The sequence below is a fragment of the Kogia breviceps genome, chromosome 17 (assembly GCF_026419965.1).
Source record: "Kogia breviceps isolate mKogBre1 chromosome 17, mKogBre1 haplotype 1, whole genome shotgun sequence".
In the NCBI taxonomy this organism is placed as follows: domain Eukaryota; kingdom Metazoa; phylum Chordata; class Mammalia; order Artiodactyla; family Physeteridae; genus Kogia; species Kogia breviceps.
Genome location: NC_081326.1, coordinates 11,789,058 through 11,802,011, shown reverse-complemented (window position 1 = coordinate 11,802,011; position 12,954 = coordinate 11,789,058). Strand labels below are relative to the sequence as shown.

General features: G+C 36.4%; 1 protein-coding gene across 11 annotated transcripts in view; it reads right to left on the bottom strand.

The window, feature by feature from the left end:
- CSPP1 (centrosome and spindle pole associated protein 1) overlaps positions 1 to 12,954 on the bottom strand; it is a 122,167-nt gene that overhangs the window by 94,001 nt on the left and 15,212 nt on the right. For 6 of the 11 annotated variants that reach the window (XM_067018059.1, XM_067018064.1, XM_067018065.1 and 3 more), the window contains exon 4: positions 4,911 to 5,014. In XM_067018059.1, the coding sequence (XP_066874160.1) occupies positions 4,911 to 5,014 (104 nt within the window). Of the gene's footprint in view, positions 1 to 3,886; positions 3,911 to 4,910; positions 5,015 to 12,954 lie in introns of all 11 variants that reach the window. The other 5 variants (XM_067018058.1, XM_067018063.1, XM_067018062.1 and 2 more) reach the window with 1 other exon arrangement.

Here is a 12,954-nt window from a genome sequence, read left to right as displayed (position 1 = left end):
AAACTACAAATGTATAGAGACTATACCAAAAGTAATTAGAAAAAAAGAGAATTTTCTAATTTCCCTATAATTATATTAATGGATATCTATTTAAATGCCAGAAGACATAAACTACAAACATTATTTCTCTATGTGCCTCTCCATTCTTTCTCATTAAGCATTTAGGTAACACAGTGTGGCAGACAGAGCATCAGACTAGGAATCCAAAGACCTGGGCTCTAGGACCAGCCCCAGCATTTCTCAGGTGTGCAACACTGAGCAAGTCACTTAACCTCCCTGACCCAGACTTTCTTCTTCTGTAAAATGAGAATGGTATCTGCTCTGCCTTACCAAAGCTGGTATAGGATCAAGGAGGATAAAGAAATGTAAAATCTCTTTGAACACTGTAAAACAAACACAAGGGATTTGTAAAAAATATATACAACCACCAACTTTCTGGTACTGTTCCTTAGTAGTCATATAATCTGGATAAGTTACTTAACTTCTCTGCCTCCGTTTCTTTGTAGAACAGGAATAATGGCACCTACATCACTAGGTTATGAGGTTAATAAGTCAATACTTATTAACCTAATTTCATGTCTTTTATTTATTCATAAAACAAGCAATTATTGACCATCTAATACCTTCCCGTTACTTCTATAGGTAGTAGGGAGACAACCATAGCATATCTTCCCTATACTTAAGAGATTTAAAATTCAGTTGAAGAAACAAACATGGAAACAAATAACTACAATATAATGTACTACAATAGAGTTACATTCAAAACATTACAGGAACAAAGTAATAAAACTGATTAATAAGGTTTCGTTAAATCTGAATTTACAAATAAGTTGTGCTACAAAAGCTAATTTGAAAGTTGGTAATACAAAATTCTAAGCTTATTTGTCAAGGAAACAATATGACACATGACTAGATCCCTACGTCAGTTTGATCCCTATATACCAAAGTACACTGTAAAACTAGCCATTTTGTAGAGTTATACATGTACCAAAAAACACATTCAGAGTTCCAATCTTGGGAATACGGAGATATTGTATCCTTACTCCTTCATTAGGCAATTCCCCACTCCCAACCTGGGTCCAGGATGATGTTTGTACTCGTCAATAAAATGAAAAAAATTAATAATAAGGACAATACAGTGAGTTTTTCAAAAAGCTGAATTTTAATCATTCACTCATTCATTTAGTAAATATTGAGTGCCTAATATGTCTAAACTGTTTAATACATCTGGGACTCATCAGTGAACAAAACAAAAGATCTTTGCCTTCCTGAAGCTTACATTCCAGCAGGCGAAATTGACAAGAAATAATAAACATAATGAAGAGTAATTATATGGTATGTTAGAAGGTGGTAAGTGCTATGACCAAAATATAAAAAAGTAAAAAGAGTAAGCTACAGGTATTTCAGGCTTCTAGGGAATGGGAGTGGGAAAACTGGAAATCTGGAGTTCCCTTTTAGACATGTTCAACACAAGATACCCACTAGATTTCTAAGTAAAAATGTCAAAAAGGCAACCAACTAGAAGAGTTGGAGGTTCAGAAGAGAGGTCTGGGCTAGAAATATAAATTTACTGATTCAGTTGAAAAACTTCTCCTAAGAATGTGTTCTTCGTGTATTGTTAGACGGTCAAGTGTCTTTTATTCTAAAAACTAGAAAGAAGATGGTAGTTATTTGTTTTAGTGGCTCTTCTTGGCAAAATTTTAAGATTTGATTACTTTTTAATTTAAATATCCATGCAAACCAAAAGTCTGGAAGCTACAAGAAATCCAGAAAGAATGGGACTTGTAAACTGTACATATTCCAGGGGTCAAGGAAGCCACTGCAGCCAACCTCCCCATGTCCTGTGGAATTTTCTTTTTCCCTTGCTTTCCTCTCCACTTCCGCCTTCTCATATGTCAACCAAAAATTGTCTTTGTCAGATTAAGAAACAAATGTTCCTCTACCACAACCATATTCTTAATAATCCAACACCAAAAACTCCTTCACATCCCTTTGAATCTAAAGATCTGTGCTCCTTGATTCTTCTCTTTCATAAAGGCAAGTTCTTCTTGTACCTCCCACTGCCATTCTTTTTTAAAATCTTGTATCTATAAAGTAATGTAAAACCCACAAGTGAAAATAGTAGCTATCAGAGGAAAACTCCACCCAATAAAAGTAGCAGTAGGGAAGGGGAGAGGATAATGAGGCACAAGGCCAGGGAGGCAGGCTGGAATATGAAAGACTTCATGTGTCACAGCTAAGGAATTTGGATTTTTATCCTGAAGGCAGTGAGGAGACACTGAAGTATTTAAATCGGTAAGAACAGGATAATTACAGAAAGTAGCATGGAGAATGCACTGAAAATCAGTGCAAGGAGATCAGTCAAAAATCTGGGACTTCCCTGCTGGTCCAGTGGCTAAGACTCCACGCTCCCAGGGCAGGGGACCCGGGTTCAATCCTTGGTCAGGGAACTAGATCCCACATGCCACAACTAAGAGTTAGCATGCCACAATGAAGATCTCGCATGCTGCAACTAAGACCCATCTCAGCCAAATAAATAAATAAATATTTTTTTAAAAAATCTGTAGCAGTAATTTAAGACAATAAGAGTGTCTAACATGAAGAACTAACTACCCAAAAGCAAATTTATCAAGCTCCTCACAAGCTGCTCAAGCAGATATAATCGTTCACAACTATCATACATATCAAGTTAAAAATCTACTGCCTTGGGCTTCCCTGGTGGCAGTGGTTGGGAGTCCGCCTGCCGATGCAGGGGACGCGGGTTCGTGCCCCGGTCCGGGAAGATCCCACATGCCGTGGAGCGGCTGGGCCCGTGAGCCATGGCCGCTGAGCCTGCGCATCCGGAGCCTGTGCTGCCCAACGGGAGAGGCCACAACAGTGAGAGGCCCGCATACCACAAAAAACAAACAAACAAAAAACACTACTGCCTTCTAATCTATCCTATTCTATCTACCTACATCATTATATCTTACTACTCTCAAAAAAAAAAAAAAAATCTACTGTAACTCAGCCAGGCTGGTAAAGCTAATATGTCTCATGCATACACAACTAAAGCCTGCCCTCCAAGTCCTTCTTCATTCTACTACTCTCCATCTGAAAAGCTTCCTCTCCTTACCCTCTAAAATATTCACCCTCTAGAATATCCAAATTCTACCTATCCTATAATGCCTTACAAAATAACACCTTGAGCCCTTACCTGATCATTTTATCTGTCTTGTTAAGAGTTATCACTTTCTGAATTGTATGAATGTTATCTCTACAACTAGATGCTAAGCCCCTTGAAGACAGGATTCATACCAGATTTATCTTCATAAGTGTTTAAAAAGTGTTGGTTGTATGATGAATGGAAGTGTAAGATTCATTTTAAAAACAGTTTTATAAAACATTTTCTTTGTTTTCCAATATAAATTTACAAATGTAATCCACAAGTTTGGGTGCAAAAATACTGAGTAATCCACACTGATAGCACACAGTTCAAAAATATCTTAGAATATCCTGAATATTCCATTATTTTATTAATCTTAATGTGATTAGCACAATTATAATTATTTTGAAGAACAAAAACTAGCATGCTGAAAACAAATGGACTTACAATAGCTGCTGAGTATTTCTAAAAGATGAATCAGAAAGCAACAAAAACAAATGCAAAGCAGGAATCAAAAAGAATACTTGATTGTATTAATGGAAAGTTATAATGTACAGAGTGTCATTTTGCTAAAAGCAAGAAACCAAAATGGTGCCATTCAAAAGTCTCTGAATCACAAATGAAGCTGTTTTTCTTATTAGTTTGAGTACAATATCATAAATCCAAATGATTACAAGCTACTAGATCTAAAACAAAACAAAACAAAAAAATTAAAGGAGAGCATTTTGCAGGCAGCCCTACCTTTCTTTTTGCTTGTGTAATACCCTAAAGTCAAGGGAAACAAACCATTGGTAAAATGTATTCAAAGTCCTTTCTCTCTATGTACAAATCAGAATAAATAAGAGACCATTTATACATTTGGAATAAACATTATAAAGTAGAAAAAACTAAAGAATATCTTGGGATGACTAGAAACATCATGACTGTTTAGATACATTTATAACCTAGTAAGTAAACTGCATTTTAAAACTTACAATAAGTGGCATGGACATATACATACTACTAAATGTAAAATAGAGAGCTAGTGAGAAGCAGCCACATAGCACAGAGAGATTAGCTCAGTGCTTTGTGACCACCTAGAGGGGTGGAATAGGGAGGAGATATGGGATATATGTATATGTACAGCTGATTCACTTTGTTATAAAGCAGAAACTAACACACCATTGTAAAGCAATTATACTCCAATAAAGATGTGTAAAAATTTAAAAAACTTACAATACATCATTAGTTTAGCTATTATATAATTTAACAAAATATACTTAAAACAAGAGTTCCACTAAGCAAATGGATTAAACTATAAAGTAAATAGATTAAACTATAAAGCAAAGACTGGTGGTTAAGGAAATATGTTGAAGGAAGTTTTATAAGCTTAGCTCATAGGAAAATAATTAGCAACTAGAACTCCACATGTCATTTTAATACATGGCTGAGCAGAGGAGAGTAGTAGGAAATCATAACTGGGCTATTTTAAACCATGATAACTTTACACAAAACATGAACAAAAAGAATTTACAATCTCATTTACAATTGGAACCCACTGCCCTACTTAAAAGGTCAAGAGTCTGTTACTCCATGGCACCAGTTCTCAGCACCATTTTTTTCTCTATCAATGTGAATGTGTATATATGTCACTTAACTTTTGCTACAATACCCATTGCTAGATATCATTAAAAACCTAAAAATTAATGCATATGACTAAAACCTTAGGAAAACAAATTTAGGAGGTAAATTCTGAAGCATAAAACTAGTTAGTAGAACTCATTACCTGAGTAAGATAGCGTCTATAATCTTGCCGCAATTCTTCTTTCAGTTTATGTTTCTTCCGTTCATAGTCTTCCCCAAGTGGTAAACTTAATCCATAATCAATTCCTAGAAAGAAAACAACTTCTTAAGCAATGTAGCTCATTTTCAACCCAATCGCAATTTTAATACAATCTCCTGTAACAAAGCACAGTAGGGAGGAACACAGCCATGTTGATTCTGAGACTTGGATCAGGATAATAAATTTTTCATTTGAAATGTTTCAATAGGTAATACATTCACATAATGGAAAATATCCCTCCCTCCCATGAACCCCTGCCACCCAGTTCTCCTGCCCAAAACAACCAACATTGCTGTGTCTGTGTTTCCTTCCAGAGACTTTTATATATCTGTAAAAAGATTTCTTTATATTACAGTGTGTGTGTGTTATATTTACTTCTTCCCCTTTAGATAAATGGTTCTGCATTGCTTGCCATCTTGCAAACAAAATTAAAGAAAAGCCAATTACCTTTACTTCTTCATTTAATTCTATTGAAATTTCTTTTAAAATACCTACAACTTCGGGCTTCCCTGGTGGCGCAGTGGTTGAGAATCCGCCTGCCGATGCAGGGGACACGGGTTCGTGCCCTGGTCCGGGAAGATCCCACATGCCGCGGAGCGGTTGGGTCGCTGAGCCTGCGCGTCCAGAGCTTGCTCCGCAATGGGAGAGGCCACAACAGTGAGAGGCCCGCGTACCAGATTAAAAAAAAAAAAAAAAAAAAAAAAAAAAAAAAACCTACAACTTCAATGTCTGTTTTTCAGTCTGTGAAAATTAATAACGTGATTTTTTAACTTAAAAGAATATCTGTGTTATAATTTTTTAAATTTTACTGAAGTATAGTTGATTTACAATGTTGTGTTAATTTCTGCTGTACAGCAAAGTGATTCGGTTATACATATATATACTTTTTCATACTCCTTTCCATTACGGTTTATCACAGGGTACTGAATACAACATGTTTGAAAAAAATTGTTAGAGCCTTGCATGGCTTAGACTGAAATTTCCAAAAACTTTTAAAGTTAAGCCACCAATTCTGATTTCATATAAATGGATATTAACTTTTATTGTGATAAAACGTACATGATATAAGATTTACCATTTTAACCATTTTCAAGCATACAATTCACTGGCATTAAGTACATTCAAAATGCTGTGCAACCACCACCATTATCCATTTCCAGAGTTTTTTCATAATCCTAACAGAAACTCTGTAAAAGAATCTTAGTTTTTTAAGAAAAACTTCCATTTGGGGTAGGGTTTCCTCATTCAAGAGTTTAAGAATCAAATTATATTTTGGGGTGATGACAACAGTGATGGCTGCACAACTTGTAAATACACTGAAAACAACTGAATTGTACAATTTAAATGGGTAAAGTTTATGTAATGTAAATTATATCTCAATAAAACTGTTAAAATTAAATTACATACTTTTAATTATTTTTAATAGTAAAATATCAATAAGCACAGATATCAGATGAATATTTCAATTTGTGAAGCCCCTCTCGCTTTTTTTAGTCCTACTATGCAATACTATAGTATAAAATATTATTTCTGAACAAAACAAAAAGTTTCCTTAAAGAGTCAGCTACAAGTAATATAGATCAAACAACTGACTGTAGGTAATAAACCAATAAGGATATTACCATTTTTTTGTGCCTTATTCCTCACAATGCAGCTAAATGATGGAAACTTATCATGACTGTGTCATATCACTGCTCTATTATATCACTAAAATATTTCAGGGGCAAAAATGCCAAAGTAGTATAAATATAAATGGATGTCTATTTTATGCAATACTAAATTCCCCTTCTACCATAAACACCCGAATTCTCTTCATAAACACTTTTGGCCTGCTTAACTCCTGATGACAGAGGGTATAACAGGATTCTTTAGAGACACCTCTCACTCATGCTCCCAACTCTCTTCCAAAAGAATCTAAAGCATTCCATATGCTTGGAACTTTAAATCATCCTAGAAAGGCATTCTTTCCTCACAAAGGAAATTTAAAAACCTTATTTTTAAAGATACAGAATTCAAGCCTAAAGAGAAAAATGGTTTGATTCTCACATTCAGAATGGAGTATCATATATGAAATTAAACTATAAAATCAATGAAGGCAAGGTCCATGTTTATTCAATTTTATAATTCCTGGCACACAACTTGTACTCAAAAAATGTTCACTGAATAAACGTGTAAAAGAATATATGAATGCCTGCCTGAGTAAGAGGAAGAATAAAGAGAAAGAACACTATTCTTAGTATTTCATTTCTGCTTCTAGTGGTCTGATTGTATAGAAAAAGTAAGCGTAATAACTAGTAACCAGAGTTCCGTATCTCTCGTTATACAGGATCACAGTGGATGCTCTATTGTGTCAAAGGGGAAAAGAAAACAATGCTACAAGGGTGATGCCCCCTGCAATATGCTCAGCTTTCCTACTCGCGGAACAAGTAATTTACAGCTTTTTAAGTCATGTGTTTAAGGTGGCTTTTACTGCTGATTTTCAGCTCTGTTTGGTGGGTTTATGCAGAAGAAAGAAAATTCTGGTTCATTTTCACCTATAATTATCGTTCATATGAAGTTCAATTTTATTTATCATGAGTATTTGCTTTTTACTATTGATTCAAATAGTATTTATAATAATTGTCTTAAAACACAGTAAGAATACATAATGCCTTTGGAATTATTTAAAATTTTATTAATTGAAGGTTTAGGCAACAGAAAATACTAACTTTTTAATTCTTATTTTTGTCATCTGGTACCAATATTTTATGGTATTAGACGTAGGGTATATAAATAAAAGTAAGAACTGTATGGAACAATTTAAATATTCTGTTCACTTTAAACTAAGCATTAACAATGGCATCCTAACTGACTTAATGAGCTGAGAAATATGGTGAGACTTACCTTTTCAGGGCAGTTGTCTTCTCATGGTTCTAGTGGCAAGTAAAGCATTAGTGTCATCTTAGAGTCATTTGAAGTGATGTCACTTCACCAAGAACAACATCAGTGACTCTAAGTTAACATTATGTTTCAGAACTACAGCGATTAGAAGTATTTGGTTTCCACAGTGGCTGTGGGTTAAATATTTAAAACTACAGTGTATAATCTTTTAAAAATTAATTTACCTTCTAACATAGCACTCATAATACTTTACAAATTACCATGAAACAGTTTCTTCTTTTCATTATTATATTACCATGATAAAGTATTAAGTAAAAATAATCAAAGGACAAAATATAGGAAATAATAATAAGCCTTTCCCCAAGCAGGTGACTTAACAGATGCAGCTATTTTGAGGAGAACATTGTACTCAAACTTCAGCTATAAAGACATTATTACAAAGGATCCATTTGGCTTGTACAAACTGAAGCAAAGAGGTAGAATGTCTGGGATTTAGTTTGTAATAAGAGAAACCTAAGACTAGATATGCTACAAGGAATGACAAAAATACAACTAAAAATTAGTAAAAACAACAATTTCCTTTTGTCTATTTTCCAAAATCTTTATATTAACTGTAATTTTTTAGCTTAGTCTAAACTCTAGAGTGACTCTGCAATGGGAAATTCTGCTGCTGCTTCTTTTCTGATACCATTTTTTAAAATCTTTTTCTGGTATTATTTTTTAAATTACAACAATATAATTTTCCTTCCTTATAATTCTTTCTTTTCCAAGTCTCCATGAGCATAATTGTACTTAAAATGAATTTTAAAAAATCATACCAAATAATTTCTAGTAACAAGAATAAAATCGTTTTTCTTACTTAGATAATTTGTCATTTTTTGCTTGCAGATTTACAAAACATGACTTCAGAGCATTTAAGCTAAAATAAATCTAGTGCATTCTGGAGCCTGGAGGGCTAATAAATGGCATTTTGATATGAGTGAGAGATATTGCCTAGAAACGGTGGATGGATTAAAAAATACCTAGGGAATACAAACGTTAAAGATGGATTCTGTAGTCCAAAGTTTAGAGGTGAGGGAGCTAAAAAGGAACCAGAAAAAAAAAAAAAAAACTGAAAAGGATTGTGTTGGTAGTCTTCAAAGCCATCCCCAGGCTTGGTGGTTTGATAGGACTCACAGGACACAGAAGTCATTATACTCACAATTATAGCTTATTACCATGAAAGATTATAGAGCAAAATTAACAAAGGGAAAAGGTACATGGGGCAAAGTCCAGAGGAAACTAGGTGCAAACTTCCAAGAGTTCTTCCCCAGTGGAATCACACAGGACACACTTAATTCCTGCAGCAACAAGTTGCCAATGCAGGGGACACAGGTTCCAGCCCTGGTCCGGGAAGATCCCACATGCCGCGGAGCAACTAAGCCCGTGCACCACAACTACTGAGCCTGTGATCTAGAGCCCGTGAGCCACAACTACTGAGCACGCGTGCCACAACTGCTGAAGCCCATGCACCTAGAGCCTGTGCTCTGCAACAAGAGAAGCCACCAGGGAAGCTCATTACCAGGGAAGCTCATTTACAAGGGAAGCTCATTACTCAGTGCCCAAGGTTTTTAATGGGAGCTGGTCACCTAGGCACCCTCTGCCTAGTATGCACCAAAATTCCAGACTCTGCAGACAGAAAGCAGGTATTCTGCATAAACCATGTGGTTTGTACAAACAGTTTAGGCACAATGAGCCACTCTTTCTATAGATGTAGGAAACGATTTACAAGCTAAGTTCCAGATAGTAGCCAACAGCCAGCCTGTAGTGGAAACCTTAGCAGCAGACAGTAGCTGCTCCAGGTCTCTCAACAGATGCATTAAGTTGCTTTCTAATCTCAAGAGGTCATGGTCACATCCCTATACTATACGTCACTAAAGTGGTATCTTCAAACGCACAACAGGACCTATGCTACCATATACAGAAAAAGAAGAGAGGGCTATATACATGTGTGCACAGTATAGTCATGAAACTGTACACAAGAAACTGCTTAACAAGAGAGAGTAGAGGACAAGGTTGGGAGGATCACCAATTCTCAGGCTATATACTTCTGTGTTCTTTGTAATTTTTTACCATATGCATGTTTTCCTTTATTTCTTTAATGGAAAATACAGGGAAAAACCCACCAAATACAGCAATGCTCTCATCCTTGTCACTGAGCCAGGAACTCCACTTCAAAAGCACTGCAGAAAACCTATGAATGTTAGGTCAAAAAATATTTATGTATGAAAAAATGTTGGAAGTATTAACTGCATTATTTCATCTCTAAAAATGTCTTCCAGGATATAAAACATCAAAATCAAAGGAAAAATGCTCAACCAGTCTAAGGGAAAATGTTCAACTTCTCTAAAGAAGAGAAAGGATTAGGAGATGATCTTTAACTGAGGTATGATTGAACCAAATTTAAAAGATTAATGTAAGCATTTCTCTTCAGTAATTGTTAACAAACATGAAAATGAGCTAAGTAAGAGAAGAATTTTTTAAATAAAAGAACCACAAATATTATGCCTAGAAATGATTTAGGGAGATGGAAGATATCATTTGCTTTTACAGATCATTTTCAGCTGATTCTTTCATAATTTCATTAAATCTCAGTTATTCTAACAAACTCCTTATCAAGGACACCATTTCATCAGCTTATACAGACTAAACCACGTACATGCTGTATATAATAAAGAATCTGGCTAGCCTCTCTCTCTGGTTTCTGGGAGGTAACTTCTAAATTCCTGGAACTTTCTGAGTGATGAGAGTGTCTTTGTTACTCATGATAGGTCCCCAGAACATACCTCTTAGTTGATACTAATAAGGTCACTCATGAGCCCCTAGATAGTTTATGCCAAAGAGATGACACAGATGGGGACTGGTCACACCAAAAAGATCAAACATGTAATTGGAGGGTTGGACCTCTGACCCATGTGACATCAGCCTGACCTCAGGAAAGTAGAAGGTCTGGAGACTAAGACACATCGACAATGATTCAATCATTCATGCCTACACAATGAAACTCCAGTAAAAATTCTGGACACCAAAGCTCAGGTGAACATCGTGGTTGGCAACACTCTATACTGTCACATACTGATGTGCTAGGAGGGTGACACATCCCTGAGGCTGATAGAAGCTTCATATTTGGACGCTGCCAGACCAGGCCCTATGTACCTCTCCCTTTGGCTGGCTGATTTGTAGTATTCTTTTGCTATAATAAAACTGTAATAATAAGTATAGCACTTTACTGAGCTCTGGGAGTCATTCTAGTGAGTTATCAAACTTGAGGAGGTGGTAGAAACAGCTGGTCAGAAGTGAGGATGAGGACTTCCCTGGTGGTCCAGTGGTTAAGAATCTGCCTTCCAATGCAGGGGACATGAGTTCGATCCCTGGACGGGGAACTAAGATCCCACATGCCGCGGGGCAACTAAGCCTGCGCACTGCAACCTACTGAGCTCACACGCTCTGGAGCCCACGCACCACAACTACAGAGCCCATGCGCCACAACTAGAGAGCCCACACACCACAACTACTGAGCCTGCATGCTCTGGAGCCAGCACGCCACAACTAGAGAGAAGCCCACACGCTGCAACAAAAGATCCCATGTGCCACAAGGAAGATCCTGCATGCCGCAACTAAGACCCAATCCAGCCAAAAAATTAAATAAATAAATAAGAATTGAGGGTGGCCTGTGGACCCCAAACTTGCAGCTGGTATCTGAAGTAAGAGAAGTCTTGTAGATTAAGACTTGTAGAAGTCTTAATCTGTGAAGTCTGGTCTAAATCTGGGTAGTTGTTGTCAGAAGTCATTGTAATGCTCCTCAAATCCTTTTGTGAGAGGTGTTATAAAAATGTTGAGGGCTTCCCTGGTGGCGCAGTGGTTGAGAGTCCGCCTGCCGGTGCGGGAGACACGGGTTCGTGCCCGGGTCTGGGAAGATCCCACATGCCGCGGAGCGGCTGGGCCCGTGAGCCACGGCCGCTGGGCCTGTGCGTCCGGAGCCTGTGCTCCACAATGGGAGAGGCCACAGCAGTGAGAGGCCCGCGTACCGCAAAATAAATAAATAAATTAATTTTTAAAAAAAAATGTTGGAAGGAGGAGCCACAGTGGATAAGCATTATCCATGAATATCATCATCTAACAGAAATGAATTTACAAAATCATAAAAATGTAGTGGTACATGACAGCTGTACCACTGACATGACAGCTGTACAATGAGCTATTAATAGACTGTCTTCACTGGCTAAAACAAACATTGCCAGTTTATATATTACTGATAGCTACTATGCTTAATTACCCATTCAAACTATGGTGTCACAGAGCTTTAATTCAATATATAATTTTAGACCAGTTTGTTTTTTAGACCAGCTTGTTTTATAATTCCTAGATGAGACCACTTAAGGAAAACTCTCTGTTGTCCAATTATTTTACATTTTTCCTAATGTCAAAAATTAAGTACTTGGCCTAATCTTAAGGCCACAATTATTCACACAAGAAATCAGTAACTGAAGGCTAATAAGGTACAAAATTAGTCAAATTATATATTATTCTTTAGTAAGATTCAATGTGCATCAAAAATAATTATTACTTCGGTTGGCAATAAAAGAAACAATCCATAAAAATTAAATTCTACACACCTAACAGAACTGTTTATTTTTGCAATGGGGACCTTCATTCATTCATTCAAAATATCTTCTCTAAGCACCGAAATGCCAGACACTGCGTTAAGCAATGAATAGACAATGGCAGGAAAGCTGGTGCGCCATTGCAGTAAAACAGAGAGCTGAATAAGTTCAAAACTATCCTTCAAGGGGAGAGCCAATGTCACAGGAGCACAAGTCAGGAACAGCCAACATAATCTGGTAACAGTAATAAAAGAGTAAAATTATCATACAGGAAACAAGAAGCCATTGAAGGGTTTGAAGCAGGGATTAACATGATCAGATTTGGTTTTTGGAAGGATATCAACAGGCAGTGCAGAGACTTAGTAGAAGAGGCTAGACTGTAAAACAAAAAGAACACTAGAAAAAAATGTCAGTGAAAGATAGTGAAGGCCTATATAAAATAACCTCTGTGGAATTAGAGAACA